The following is a 15,106-nucleotide window of genomic DNA, read 5'->3' on the forward strand; positions in this document are numbered from 1 at the left end:
GGCTACGACGCCTCGCCGCCTCGCTCGCGCGGGAGCTCCCGCTCGCGGGGTGTCTCGCCCCCGGGACTGTGCAGCAGCGCCTCGTCCTACGCCGGGTCGACCAGCTCCCGCGCCACCACGCCGCTCGGCGACGAGGAGGAGGATATTGGCACCGTCGGGCACCAGCCGTACATTGTTGACGGGCAGAGGCATGCCGGCGAGATGTGCTACTCGCCTATCGAGGTTGTTCCGGACGTGCCCGCCAAGGACCCCATTTATGCTCACGGCAGGAAGGCCTCGGCTCATGCGAAAAAGCCGCAGATGCTGCCGTACGAGATTAGCAAAGAGGATTTGAGGAGTTTGGAAGGGAAGCAGAAGAGGGGAGTATGGGGGAGGGTGCTTAGTGGAGTTGGTCGATGAAGGGAAGGATCATGATTACGAACCGTTTACGACTGTGAGCGTATCTTTGGTCTTCTTTCCTCGTCTTTTCCTTACCTCTTTGCATTTACTTGGGCTGGGTAGCGACAGCTGCATTGATTGCATCGCTTCGCTGCCCGCGCATTGCCCAGGTTAACGGAGTTGGTGGCAATATCCCGGTTGGGCTTCTCACGACAGTTAAGCATACTGTCCAAAAGGGACAAGGTGGCTTCTATACAGGTGGCGCATCTGGTTTTGGGATGGGCGATCTGCTAGATCTGGGCTTTGGGAGGATTGGATATTGTGATGATCATGATGAGAGATGTGTTTGGCATCTTGGGCTCACCATCACCGTCCATTGTCATCATAATGCGGGCATCATTGGGTTGGATCACGGTTTTCCTTTGTTGACCACCATACCAAGCATAGCTTACCAAGCCTACACTCAAGTTAGTGTAATAATGATGATAAGAGACCAGCAGCATATCTCGGTTCTAGTATGGCCTGGTGAGATCGAGAAGTCTGCACCTGCTTGGTACGTGAAGGCCAATGATACATACACCATACAACACGATGCACTGATGGAGGGTGACTCGTGAGGAGAGTCAGTCCTGAGGGGTCCATCTACTACCCAACACTAGAATAGCTACCCCGCCTCCTCGCGACGTGTGATCGATGGATGGAATTGCCGTGGCATGACCAAGCTGACGGCGCAATGTTGGCTGCTGGTTGATACCCAATGAGGAATGGGTACAGTAATTACCAGAATGGCTGGGTCGTTTTGTGTCTCTGATGAGTGTCCAACTGCCACGTTTCAGTCAGGCGTGTGATGTCAAGCTTCAAAGGGTGTAGCTCGACGCCAATCAAATGTTCCTCGCGTCAGATGCACATTCCGGCCTCATACAGTAAGTACCCCACGAGATTAGGTACCGTACATACCTACACACACGCACACACACTGAATCTCGACTTGGTTTATGTCTACGTCTACGTAATAATTTCTTCCTACATAGTGGCAGGGCGGCCCGACCACCAGGCCCGTCTGCTCGACCGCACATCAAGTGAACCGGCGCTCGCTCGGCTGTCTGATGGGCGATGGGTGCAACCGGCATGTGAACCGGGGCCCGAAAAGACGGGCCGTGGCGTGGGGTATCCGTATTTTGTCGAGGCGTTGGGCAGCGTTTGCGGGGCATAGGCAGGATTGAATCGGATGGAAGCAGCATAGGTATGTACAGTACACAACTCCATCTGCTTACCTACATACAGCAATGTATTCGAGCTTGGCAGGTGACTGGTGAGTACAATACCTAAGCTAGCTGTGACTGTGCTCCCTGGTGAGCCTTGAGGCTCTGCTGTGAGTCTTTAGCGCGTGGAGGATGAGTGAGTATCTGCGAGGCGGGCAATTGACACGACGCAGAACCTGACGCGAGGATGTTCGGGTAGGCAGCAGAGGCTTACATCTGCGAGACGCCAGATGCGAAGGCATTGCAGCTTTGAATGGAGCCTGTAACGTTTATGTTAGGCTGATGGGTGCAACGGCCTTGTTTTCTCGGTTCTGACGCGGAGGGCATCTGTTCCATCGCGATGCTGTCCAACAGTACGGAGTAGCCCAATCTTAACCCGATGAGAGTAGGGAAGCATGACTTTTGCTGGCAGACAGCCGATCCCAAATGGCTGCTGTGGCTGGCTTAGCATGGCAGTTGCAGTGTCTTGCGATCAGATCAAGTCGCACACGACAGACGGTGTCGGGTTGAAACAGGAAGCCGAATCCGGATCCTGATCGTGAAGCCTCAGAGGCCTGTTGCTCGACATGGCTTGCAGGTTCAGAGGCAAAAGGCAATATGACTGTTTCGAGCCGCGTGCCTTGCCAGCCAACAAGCCACAGGCGGAGGGGGCGGATCAGCAGGGGAAAACGTGGGCGACACGCAAGACGGCGAGCACAGCCACGAAAACGGCGAATGACGAGCAGGAGCCGAAATGCCGAACCTCTGGCTCTTTGCAGATGCGCCACACCACGAGGCGGCATTGGGATCGCTGGGATTCCGCTGGGATTCTTTGGGGATTGACAATGACAATTTGGAATCAGTTTTGTCCCTGCTTGTAAATCGCAGACATTGGCTGCCTCGTGACCTCTCTTTGAGTTTTCGGAGTCTTCAAGTTGCGGTCTCTGGATCACATGACACTGTATGCATACAGTGGGGAGCATACTACTAGTACAGTGGGGAAATTACTTCGAATTTACAGTGCGTTTTCGCATGATACGATGCGCTGCTGAGGCGCCTGCCTCAACTTCAAGTTACACCTTCATGCCGTGGACGAGCAAGCGATACTAGTAATCGGTCGTTCAAGTCGCTCGAAAAGTGCCTTGGTTGCGAAATCCTGCTCCATTCTGCTCTGCGATGCATCAGACTACTATGGTGCATAGACTTTTATCCCGACGAAAGTCTCGTTGCACAACATTCTCTCGCACTCAGGCGAGTTGCCCGAAAGCTGGACTCATCTCCCAACGCGAGGTGCCATGAGTGAAAACCGGAGCATGTAGTGATTGTATCGCAATCTCTACTCGAGTCTAATATCGACCTTCCATCCTCCTGTGACCGGCTTCGCGGCTGTCTAACGCTTAGTGGGACAGGGAACCGAGATCATCTCTTCAATCCACTGCGCCCAAAAAACAAAACCACATAAGTATCTTAAAGACGACAGCCGACAGAGACTCTCCCTGATAACCACAAGGACAGTCTAGTAGTCTAACATCTACATCTAGCAGTACTCGTTCAACCACTCCTTCAGAGCACCAATGTTGGGGCACTCCAGAAACAGCGAGCTCTTGACCTCAATCTGCAGCTCACTCTTGAACTTCTCGGATAACACGAGCGACATGAGCGAGTCGATGCCCAGCTCCGTGAACGACGCCTCGTCATTCTCCAACCTCTCCATCTCGAGCCCCGACTCTCGGCTGACGAAGCGCAGGCGGTCTGTGACGACAGACGAGTCCTGCTGCTCTCGCTGGCTCGGGGCTGAATCATTGACTGCTGAGCTGAGCGCTGCTCGAGCTGGAGATGGAGCTGACGCTAATGCTGCCACCGCAGGCTGTGTCATTGATTTCGGGGCAGTGAGGGGCTTGGCGGCGACGGCAGGTGCGGCAACTGCCGGCTGAGGCTTCGGATTCGGAACCCTCGGAGCACGAGCGTCGCTCTTCTCCCCAGCTCCTGGCGAGAACAGGCGGTTCATGAGGATACGGGGGCGCTTACGAAAGCGCATCTGGCCCATCATACCGACCAGCTGACCGTCATCGCGAGAGAAGATGTACACGTCACCGGCAAACTCGTTCGTCTCGGTCGGATGTGGAGCCATGCGCACGTAGCTGCGGTAGCGATCGCCCGCTTTCAGACGGCGCAACAAGCGCAGAGATTTGAAGCCCGGCGTGATGTAGAACGAGTCGCGGGCATCCGTGGCGCCGCCCGCGTTGAGCACCAATCCGCCGATGTGGCACACGCTGTCGATGTGGTGGGGCGCCGAGTGCCAGACGCCCTCGTGCTGGCTCGACAAGAGTTCAACCTCGGCCGCGGCCTCGAACCCGGCCAGCACAACGCTCCGCATGCCGCGGTATTCAGGCGCGTAGTCGACTACGTTGCGAAACAACAGGTACGCCATGTTGCGGTCGAGACGGGTGGCGTCACCGGAGTCCGCCAGCCTGCCAAGCTCCTCGATCCGGCTGTTGACGAGATGGGCTACGCGCTGCCATTCCGAGACCAGACCTCGGGGTCTTCGTACTGCAACGTGTAGGTGGCGAACGCCTCGCCCGGCTCATCCGGGCTGGCGGTTTGTTGCTGGTACTGCTGCTGCTGCTGCTGATCCCCCAACGCGTACCATTCGATGACGGTGCGCTGGCTAGCAAGGTCTAGTTCCGCCCGGATATGGACCAAGTGTTGCTGCGGTTGCTCGTCCAGGACCTGCGCATGCAGAACCTCGGCGTTGCAGATGTTCATGTGCACTTCTTTGGCGGATGGTACGAGGAGTTTGTATACGTGCTCACCAATGGTCCATGCCATCTCAATCCAGATGGACTGGGAAAGCAGAGGCGTTAGTGGAACATCCAGAGATAAAAGAGAACAATGGGCCAGGGGAACACTTACGCTGGTGGCCACACCATACCCATTCATCATATGCCCCCTCGTTGACGGGAGGAGTGACGGGTGTTTAAGGTCCGACATTGCCGTCAGTCTCACACGGCCGGTGTCATGATCAACCTCTTCGCTGATGACTTGGTGGATTCCCGAAGTGCGAAGCGTCGAAGCGCATGACGGCGCCGCGTTGACTCTACTCATGCCTGGGGGAAGCTCACCGCGTGCGTAATAGTACCTGTCTAGCGACCATGTGCCGTGGTAGGGTATCCAGTAGTTACGCTCGTTCCACTGATATGCAGGCAGGTCGTTGAGCAGCATGTAGTGATGCGAGGTTTCCCCTGGGCGGAAGTACTCGTTCCAGCAGACGAGCACGCCCAAGGCATGCAGCCCCGACATCGTCGCCGCCATGGTGGCGAAATTATCCTCGCCGCGGCGCGCCGTGGCCAACGTCCTCAGACCTGCAGCAGCGGCACCATCGCCTCCCCGGGACCCGAGCCAAGCCCGGACCATAGACGCGCACACCGGGTGCGGGCCGATGTCGATCCACGCCGTCTTGGCCTCGTCAACGATCCCCAGCTCGCACGCCGCGTCCAGGGCGTCCATGAAGAGCACCGGCTCGCGAGTCGCTCGGGCGAGGTAGTTGGCGCTGATGGTCTTGTCATCAAACACGCAGTCGCGCAGCAGCGGCGAGATGACGGGAATGCGCGGCGCCTTAAAGACGACGTGGGCGGCGGCGGCTTCGAACGCGGGCAGCGCCGGTTCGAGCTGGGCAGTGTGGAACGCATACGGCACGTCCAGCAGCATCGACTTGATCCCCTTGCCGGCCAGCGCGGCGCGGATCGTCTCCATGTCCTTGCGCGTGCCGCCCAGCACGGTATCCTCCGGCCCGTTGCGGCACGAGACTTCGTATGGTGCTTCTGCTACTCCGTAGTCTGCCAGTGCCTCTCTGATGGCCTCAACGCCCGCCCGGACGGATAGCATTACGTGGCTGCCGGCGGTGCAGTGCTCGGCCATGAGGGTGGCTCGCTTGGCGACGAGGAAAATGGCGTCGGCCGCCGAGAGCACCCCCGCGGCGACAAGAGCCGCGTACTCGCCCAGGCTGTGCCCGATGACGGCATTCGGAACGACGCCCAAGTGCTCCCACAGACGTGTCATGGCGATCTCGACGATCAGGATGCACAGTTGGGTCGTGAGCGGGGAGGGGGACTTGGATCCTTTTCCTTCAATCTCAGGGATGAGCGATGGCAGGCCCAGCTTCTGTACCAGGGCATCCAGCTGGACTATCTCGGACCGGTAGGGAGGGAAGTGTTGGTAGAGCTGCTGGCTGATGCCGCTGTAGTATGCTCCCTGGCCGGTGAAGGTCATGACGACGGACGGAGGATTCGCAGCGGACACGGGCCTCGCGGTGGAAATGAGCTTGCTGCTTTCGTCCAGAGCCGACGCCAGGAACTGCCGGAGCTGGGAGATTCCGGCGGCTGCAGTCGCCACGCGCAGCGGATGGTGCATGCGTCGGGCACAGAGTGTATACGACAAGTCGTCCGCGTCTGTATCCGGGTGCTGGTCCAGGTATCGGAGGAGAGCCTCGACATTGGCGCGCAGGCTGTGCTTGCTCTTGGCGGACAGCGTAAATGGGTATGCAGCGGGTCTGTATTCCCTGTTGCGGACCATGGGCTGTACCGTGCCGTTTTCCAAAAGGAGTGTTGTGTTGCCGCCGTGGGCACCGAAGCTGTTGACTAGCGCAAAGCGTTTCCTGAGCCTCTTCTTGTCCGATCCGTCAGGCCTGGGCCAGGGAATGGCCTTGTTGAAAACCAAGCCTGCGTTCCGCCGGTCGAGGTTCTTGACAACGACGGGGTTCATGTCGGCTTCGACGCCAAAGTGCCGAGGGATCCCGTTTTTTGGTACATGAGCAGGACCTTGAGCAGCGAGGTGATTCCCGCGGCAGCCTCGCCGTGGCCAATATTGGATTTCACCGCACCGAGGTGGAGCCGCTGCTCGGGATGACGCCGTTGGCCGCGGGGGGCGAAGACTGTCGCAACGGACTCACTCTCGACGGCATCCCCCGCCTGCGTGCCGGTACCATGCAACTCAACGTAGCTGACGTCGAACGGGCTGACGCCGGCATCGGCCATGACTTGACGGTAGTTGTCCATCTGGGCGTCGGCGTGAGGATGCGTGATCGAGATGGCCTCGGCCGAGTGGTTGGTCGCCGCAGAGCAGATCACGGCGAGCACCCGGTCGTTATCGGCCAGGGCATCGTCAAGCCTCTTCATCACGATGGACACGATCCCGTCGGCGCGGCAGTAGCCATCTGCCTTCTTGTCCCAAACCTTGCACTGGCCTGTCTTGGACAGGAAGTGGCCGCGAGACAGACTGCAGTAGTTGTCGCAATTGGTGATGACGTTCAAGCCGCCGGCCAGCACGGTGTCGGCGTCACCCGACCACAGTGCCGTCGAGGCGGCGTTGACGGCCGCAAGCCCGCTGGAGCAGGCCGTGTCGATGTTGAAACTCGGTCCGCCGAAGCCAAAGAAGTAGTTGATGCGCCAGTTGGCAAAGGTGCGCTCGGTGGCGGGCACTCCGTACGTCCCGAGGTTCTGGCCCGTGTTGACCTCGCGCCAGTCGTCGCTCGCCTGGCCGTAGTAGGTCCCTACGCACTTTGCCGTTGTCGAGGGCGTGCGGTTGGGGACGAACCCGGACATTTCCAGGGCCTCGTATGCTGTGACCAGCGCCAGACCGTGCATGGGGTCCACCTGCTCCGCTTCGACGGGGGACATGTTGAAGAAGCCCGCGTCCAGGTGGCCCGGGTGGTCAATGAAGTTGCCGTACGGTGTCTCGGTTGAGTTGGGTGTCTTGCCCGTTGGGTAGTAGTGCGTCTTGACGTCAAAGCGGTCAATGGGGATGACGGTGTGCGTGTCACGGGACTCCTCCATCAGCTTCCAGAAGAGTTCGGTGTCGTTGGCGCCACCGGGGAGACGGCACGACACACCCACCACGGCAAGCTTGGCGTTTCTTGTCGCTGAAGGACTGGCGCCGAGCCATTCCTTTGTTGACCACTCCAGCACGTCGTTGATGGCCACAGGGAGCTGCGGCAGTTCTCGTCCCAGTTCTGAGAGGAGCCCTTTTGAAACGATCGACGACCCGAACTGCAGGACGCGGCACTCGGAGGTCATGGACAGGGAGTCGACTATGCCGGCGGTGAGCTTATCCAAGGAGATGGCCGCCGTAAGGATCTCGGTGATGACTTCCTTGAATAGCCCGCCGACTTTGTCCGCTAGGAAGGGCTCCCCTGTTTTTGGCGAGAAAAGGGGGAGACGCGCTTCCCGACCGTGGTCGAACGCCGGCTGCGAGCCAAGGACGATCACCTCAACATGGTTCTGCGAGTAAATGTGGGGAGCGTGGCAGAGGCCGAAGAAGACGGGCATCAGAAAATGCTTGGAATGCCGCAACTTCTGCGAGCTCAAGAAGGCGGCTTTCAGCCGAGCAGGCGGGCCAGTCACGCTGACCGAGGTCTTGTCTGCCGCACTGAGAAAGACCTTGGTAGCCTCCGGGCTTGATGTTGCCGCGTTGAAGTGGTCTACCTCGTCCTGGACCTCCTGCTCGCTCAGACCGGTGACCACATATGCCCAGCTGTCGGGCGGCCTGTCAAAGTTCCGCGGCTCGAGAAGCTGAGAGACCTGGTCGACTTGGACGGCCAGTCTGAACGCTATCCTCGCGCTCTCAACGCCGGCCCGGGACAAGTCGGACAGGGACGACGAGACCGTGAGGGTTGCAGCCGTCAGCAGGCCAACGCTTAGCCCACACAAGTGGGTGCTCTCTTGATGCAGCGTATAGGGGAGGTCTTGGGCCTCATGGCGGCTATGGGAAGGTTAGTCATGGGAGACATACGGAATTCTACCGCAGGGGATCACCTTACCCTATAAGCAGCCCGATTTGTGCAATGCACAGCAATGCGCCGTCCAAAGCGCCTGCAAGTGGCCCATTGCGGTTCTCGACGAAGTGGGTGGCGAGAGATAGAATATTTTGGAAAGGGGGCAGGGATTCCCGAAGCCCCTGAGGGAGAAGGGCTAATTCCCTCTTCACCATGCTGGTGCATTCGGTCAGGAAGATGGCGAGGAAGGGGAACTTGCGGTCCCTGGCATGCCGTTGAAGGCAGCCGAAGATGCCGACAAGATCATCGCTGGGGAACTCATTGCCGCAGTAGACCAGGTTGGTGGTGAAGTCCTTGACCACTGAACTGGAGTCGCTCGAGGCCGTGGATAACGGACCCATGATCCACTACTAGTTGATAATCAGGTTGTACAAGTGATGTACAAGGAAAGAGTGACGTTGGAATGGTATTGGCCGAGCGAGGTGTGTGTTTTCACAGGACGGGCCGGGTCCTCACCGCTGGGTATCCCGTCTTATACGCACAACGATTGTCGACCTGGATTATCTACCATCCCTTACGTTGATGCAACCCACCTCCACGTGCTATCTCACGCCGGTCCGAGGCTGAGGCTGAGTCTCGGGGTCCTGGAGCGCCAAAGTCTGGCTTACCCCTGACGGATTACGAGACCCACATCAGGTCGCCTCGGCGCCCCGAACACCTCGGAGTCCGGGGCCGGGAGCCGTGCACGACTACCTAATGGCCGTTCTTGTATTATCACGCAAAACAATATCAACACCGGTGGTCTGACTGCATTTTATTTAGGCGCGATCAAATCCCATTTTCGCACTTATTCTTGGCATCGACCGCTCATCACTCAACAGTCAATACTACTAGTAGTCAACACCATACATCAGTCCTCTACAATCGCTGCAATGGATCACTTTCTCTACCGGCCGCTTCTCGCAGCCACCATCACCGCGATGTCTTTTGTCGTGGGTACGTCGTTCGCCCTATTTCTTCCTCCTGGAAACCCTACCTTATTGTCCTAGTTACTACTAACACGGACTGACTCGACATGATGCAGGCTGCCAGATCTCTCTCTCCTACGTGACCCTCGCAGCACTCCTAGGCCCACCGCACAGCGTTTCCGAGGACATACTCCTGCAGCAGTTCCGCACCGTGTTTTGGCGCGGTTTCCGGCTGTGTCCCGTGCCGGCTTTCTTCGCGACGCTGTGCTGCCTGGTCAACGCGGCGCTGGTGCTCGGTCATGTTGGGCTCTCCGTGCAGAATTTTTTCCAGGGCCGTGTGCCGCAGCTCCTGCTGGTGGCTGTGCTTGCTGTTGGCTTGGTTCCTTACACGCTTATCTTTGTTGTGCCGGTTGAGGAGCCCCTGTTGAAGAGGGAGGCTGCGTTGCGGGGGAATGGGAAGAGCGTAAGGGCGTGTGCGAAGAAATATGGGGATGGGAAGGGTAAAGAGGAGCTTGGGGAGCAGGATACCATGACATTGATGCGCATGTGGACGGTCAGGAATTATATTCAGGCTGTGATCCCGGCGTGCAGTGTTGTGGTGGCCTGGACCATGGTCTAGAGTGTTATAAGGCAAGGGAGGGCGCAATTCAATTCAAATCCAATCAATTCAATCATACCCTTCCAACTTTCAATTCAATCAGGCGCCTTCAAATATCTTTCAATTCAATCAGGTTTTATACCTAATTTAACTTAATTGATCAATTTTGCTTGGGTACTTTTCCAGGTTTCCCAGGCTTCAATTCCAGGTTCCTTCCTTCGAATCTTTCCTACCTACCACGAATCCACGAATACAATCCACTGCCACGTATACGATGCCAAACGAACGTTCCCGACGCCCGACGCCCGTCGCCGCTATTCCCGTCGCTGTTCAAACAGAGCCTCAGCCAGTCAGGCGCTTTTCTTACGTGTATATCCGTATCGCCAACGGAGCCGTTCAGAGGCGCGTCCTTACCGTGGCATACGTCACGTGCGGGTCCAGATTCAGGGGGGGCAGTCTTTGAGTTCTGCTTAGTCAGCCTTCTAAAAGACGAACGCATTCGAATTTTATTGCGTTTTTTAGCTACTGCTAGCTATTCTGAGCGGTTGGAAGGTAGGTTAGGTAGGTCTAGCAGAGTGATGTGTGGGTTTGGTTTGACTAGGGTTAGGGTTATATATGTATTGATCAATTACTTGCAATTAATTGGTCAATTCAACTTTCAATTCAAATATCCACTGGCCAGTCAATTCAACTTCAAATATAGGCCTTCCAATTCAATTAATTGAATTGCGCCCTCCCTTGTTATAAGGGGCAGGGTACTTCGGAAGGGAACAGATCGGTTAGTGCGACCCGGATTTTTGTATGCAAAAGTCATCCTCTCTACTGCCCCTCTTAACAGATCCTCGGGTTGTCGAATGTACCTACAAAAAACACCATTCCATAGCGCAAGGTTTTTCAAGACATCAGTACCTCGCAGCACCCTATCTAATGTCCCGGTTGACTTAAGACATATTTAGGTACATGCCTGGACACTGCTCCTGGAGAGGGCTACTTTTATAAGAGCTCACGCCCGAAAGAAGTGTTGGAATAGAACTTGGCAAGACACGCCCTAGGTAGGTAGGTAAGTCCACTGTGTGAATTGGTGAGTGGGAAGAAGGAACCCTGTGTATTTAGGCACTGCCCGTGGGCCTTGGCTCTTTTTCCCTCCGACAATCCCTCCTTCAACCATTAAAGTCCAACCGGCTACAATGCATACTGTACGCCCATTTCTTCACTGCTTTCTTCAGGAAGCAAACATGAACCCCAGTCGGTGTTTCGAGGGCGCGTTTCGCCTCGGCCGCGACACAAGCTTGAGCTTTCCGAGAGCCAATAGTGCCGTGGCGCAAAATTTGGAACGTGGCGCCAGCTGCAACCAGTGAGAAGAAGCATTGTATCATCAGCCTCGAACCTCGTCGGCGAATGCGTGCAGCAGGAGATTGCAGAGGTCTATGCGGCCTAGGGCGAACCGTGCCGAAGAGGCCTCATCCCTTCCAACCTACAAGATTTACTTGAGAAAAGGAAACTCTACGATAGTCATGAGACAGAGAGGCTCTGGAAGATATTTTAGAGATCGGTACGCTGGAAAGCCGCCAGCCAGGTACCTTTACCGCTCTCTCACCCTCAAGTTATCAACAACTGCCCAGAGTGTCAGACTGTTCTCAGTCTTCTGGCGACAACTATGGACGTCTACACAGCACCTCCCGAGAACACGTACCGAACCTTGACGCTGTTCAGCTTTCCGACTGAGTCGGGAACGGTACTCGCCATTTCGACCAAAGCATCCCAATATGCTTTCATCGCGGCTGTCTATACCATTGTCATTCAGTTATGGTTCGCCTTCCTCTGGCAGGTCGCTGCTGAGATGTGTCTGATACGCCGCCCGCGGTGTCGACAAGAATGGCTGGCCATGGTGGCCATCCGCAACGCATCCGAGCCATGGACCGCTAGCTGGGCTCTGCTTGGGTCCATGTTCAAGCTTCTCGCGAGCAGGAATGAAAATGACCGACGGGGGCTTGGTGTCACTGCGCTGCTTAGCGTACCGACTGTGGTCCTGGCCGCTGGGGGTATTGTGACGGCCCTCCTGTACACGGAAAGCATGCGGCTCGGTAATGCAGCGCCAGTATCTCCGTCTTCGGTGTTTGTTCCCGATGCTTCCACATCGACTGGCTACCAACTCTCGAGCTACTACCAAGCCTCCATTCTCAGGGCTCTGGGAAGCGCGGAAAGTGCTGACGACAGCACCCGCCGGTCGTCCGTTAGCGTTAGCAAGCATGGACTACCATCCCCTAGTCCCAACACTACCAACCAGCCAGCGCAGCGCATCTCGTATGGCTACACTGTCTCCGCCTACGAACTCGGGATCCAAAAATTGGCCGACTTCGCCATCCAAGTCGAAGGGAGCTGCGTTACCGAGTACGGCTGGCTGCGCCCAGTTCAAGGCGATGCAATGGGACGCCTGGAGGAATACGTCTTTTCAACGATGAGAGTCAAACCTTACTGGTGGCAGGACCCGAAAACGACAGTCCCTCCCTCAGCTTCTTCGCCCTCACAGACACATCCGTCGGATCTGTCCTGGACACAACTAACCAAACCTACGCACTCGTTGCCACCACTGCTCTGCTGGGGAGCTTTACACCGAGCGGCGACCCTTGGTACTTTACCGAACTGGCGACGGGCGGGTCAACCGTGGCGTACGAGACTGCAGGTCCGCCATACAGAGTTGCACCAGGCAGACCCGTCCTGTCCTGCTGGGAGGACATGCAGTTCTGCCTTGGTAAGGAGACCAAGAGATGCAGCGATCTTTGGACAAGCGGCTTGCCCAAGGGGCTGATCGGCCACCTCAGCATTAGTCTCGCCATACCCATGATTGTCACCATCGGTTCCGGCGCCGGCGTTTCGGCACTCAAGGCTTACTCAGGCGTCGGGGCGGGAATGTTCTTGGACGCCACTTCGTCAAACATGTTCGCTGATGTAGAGCGCATGGTTCTGGCCGCCTTTCTTGCAACCAAGGAAATCCTCCGCGATTCGGCACTCCTCGGGAGACTGCCCGGAACCACGAATCTGCTTGAAAAGCCCGACGGAACCCTATGGGAGGGAGCAGCTGACTTCATTATCAGGACGAGCGATGTCGTTGCTATACGATTCGATCTTGCCGTGCTTGCGCCCGTCGCTACAGTCGTTGCGTTGCTTGCAGTGCTGTCAATCGAGGCGTATAAAAGGCTCAGGGGGCTGAAAAACAGCCCTTGGGCCTTGCGAAGTATCCTACTCTACGGGACACAGCTCTTTCGGCTGTTTGATACCAGGGAATCGAACTCAGCTTGGGAAATTGAGTCAACAAAGGCTCAATTGCCCATTCTTGAGTGTTCGGAGAGCGCGATTCCAGAACTGGAACCAGTCTGGAACGATTCGACTGGCGCGTGCATCATCACAGCCACACCGCCACGGCAACCTAGAAGTCCACAGCATAGCGATGAAGTTTCGGAAACAACCGAGCATCTCCTTCACCGGCACCCAGAAGAGCATTAGCGTGTACACACACGCGCATCACGGCATAGGATCCGGCCCAGCTCAAGCAATTCTCACTGCAAGCATTGAACTAGCCGGTTATCAGGGGCCGGGAGGGTATGAGCCGCATGGTGTTGGGCACCCGCTCACCAATCTGCCGGGCTTGCCGCAGAATTTGCCAGACCCCTAGCTGGGTGCAAGGCTGTATGTAAAAAACCGAATGTAAGGAAGTTTTAACTGGGTGGCCTGGAAGGAGCCCCGGAAATAAACAAATGGTCGTGGATGCACTGGCTGCAGTCGGGTGTCGAAGATACCAGCAAACATGTGGTTGCCTAGTGACGGGATGTGATGAAGGATTGAGGCGGCACCTCCAGGCAGCAAACAAACAAAGAATGAGATGTTTCAATTCTATTGGATAAGTACCCTTGGCCCCCTACCATTAGGAAATACCAATAGTCTGGAATAAGTATTTGAAGCCCGTACGAAGTGGCCAAGGTAGAACTGCACCCTCTCCGCTTCCCTTAGGAGCCCAAAGTCATATACAGGAGATTTCAGTCAGCGCCCGTGGCCTGAGCCCATTCACAACCCATCTTCAGTATGGGATTGAACTGCGGTTTCGATATCTTCCCGGCCCTTGAGCCAACCGAGGAGAACAAACGCGCCTACCGCGCGTTTCTCGACGAAGTCATAGCTACATACTCCGATAAACATGATGAGGACTCGGAGCGCCACGACGGGAAAGTTCTGGAGCTTCCAGACGATTCCGATGCCAACTGGCATCCGCCCGGGACGAACAAGCACTACATCTATATCATGATGGGCGAATGCCCCAGGATGCCCGCGCATCCCGAGCACTGCGGCTATTTCTTGCGCTTCACCTCCAAGGTTAACGGACGGTTGACCGGTGCTGAACGTTACATCAGGGGCGTGTACCAGATTGCCAGGAAGCACCTCGGGCCTCGGGTGCGTTTTTGGCATGAGGCGGACGTATATGGAACGGAAATGGACTGTTTTGGATGCTATAGCTGGACCGAGGTGTTTGATATGGAGAGGGAGCTTAAGGCGCTGCCTGTGGAAGGGGAGAGTGTTGCTAGTGGTGAGCGCGATAAGGAGGTGAAAAATAGGACTAAGGCTTGTAGATAACGGCCCAACCGGTCCGTTGATATTCAGGGGCAGAGAGAACAAGCCACCACTGTCACACGCACGTTGAGGCACAGTACTACTAGTCTCATTGATCTTCGGGAGGAGAGATCTATTTGAATGTATCTACCGTATCTTCAAGCTGTCTCCCAGATCTTGAGGTAGTTACTCAAGGCTGAATATCAATACAACCAATTTCGTACCCCATAACCGTATTCTTCAACACGGCCAAGCGAGGCACCCCGTTGTGGTTCTGGCCGGTTCTCTCAACGACTATCAGAAGGAGCGTCAGTTTGCCAAGCTGAACAGAAAGAAGCAAGACCGCCTGGTCAGGGTGCTTTGAGCGGGAAAGACAATCGAGCTTTCGGTTTTCGATATCCTCGTCGGTGGCTACGTTCGGCCCAGGCGTCAACGCTGCATACCATCTTACCTACTTGTGCAGGTTTTTTTTTTTAAATGCGAGCTCCATCTAGTGCTTACGCTTTTACCTCCAAACAGTCACGGATACAACGCACAACTCTAGAGACAG

At 56.3% G+C, this 15,106-nt stretch overlaps 4 protein-coding genes across 4 annotated transcripts; 2 read left to right on the forward strand and 2 right to left on the reverse strand.

Annotated features, from left to right (window-relative positions):
- Window positions 1-1,704: 1,704 nt before the first annotated feature.
- Window positions 1,705-2,444, reverse strand: N656DRAFT_780778 (uncharacterized protein). Its single transcript, XM_064815447.1, has one exon. It carries the CDS (start codon window positions 2,420-2,422, stop codon window positions 2,012-2,014), a length of 411 nt encoding a protein of 136 aa, XP_064669052.1. The 5' UTR covers window positions 2,423-2,444; the 3' UTR covers window positions 1,705-2,011.
- A 448-nt stretch (window positions 2,445-2,892) lies between these two features.
- Window positions 2,893-8,789, reverse strand: N656DRAFT_808460 (putative polyketide synthase; the record flags this gene model as incomplete). The annotated part of the gene is made up of 5 exons (XM_064818356.1): window positions 2,893-4,111; window positions 4,150-4,463; window positions 4,533-6,359; window positions 6,437-8,375; window positions 8,434-8,789. 5 exons carry the CDS (start codon window positions 8,787-8,789, stop codon window positions 3,157-3,159), a joined length of 5,391 nt encoding a protein of 1,796 aa, XP_064669053.1. The 3' UTR covers window positions 2,893-3,156.
- Window positions 8,790-9,320: 531 nt separating this feature from the next.
- On the forward strand, window positions 9,321-13,458 carry N656DRAFT_799316 (uncharacterized protein; the record flags this gene model as incomplete). Its single annotated transcript, XM_064817855.1, has 4 exons — window positions 9,321-9,384; window positions 9,473-9,909; window positions 11,585-12,345; window positions 12,456-13,458. The coding sequence occupies 4 exons, from the start codon at window positions 9,321-9,323 to the stop codon at window positions 13,456-13,458; spliced, it is 2,265 nt and encodes a 754-aa protein (XP_064669054.1).
- Window positions 13,459-14,028: 570 nt separating this feature from the next.
- On the forward strand, window positions 14,029-14,580 carry N656DRAFT_712097 (uncharacterized protein; the record flags this gene model as incomplete). The annotated part of the gene is made up of 1 exon (XM_064811789.1): window positions 14,029-14,580. A coding segment is annotated over one exon (552 nt), but the record flags the coding sequence as incomplete, so codon positions are not given.
- Window positions 14,581-15,106: the final 526 nt, after the last annotated feature.

This window comes from Canariomyces notabilis, assembly GCF_033297395.1.
Source record: "Canariomyces notabilis strain CBS 508.74 unplaced genomic scaffold N656scaffold_15, whole genome shotgun sequence".
NCBI classification, from domain to species: domain Eukaryota; kingdom Fungi; phylum Ascomycota; class Sordariomycetes; order Sordariales; family Chaetomiaceae; genus Canariomyces; species Canariomyces notabilis.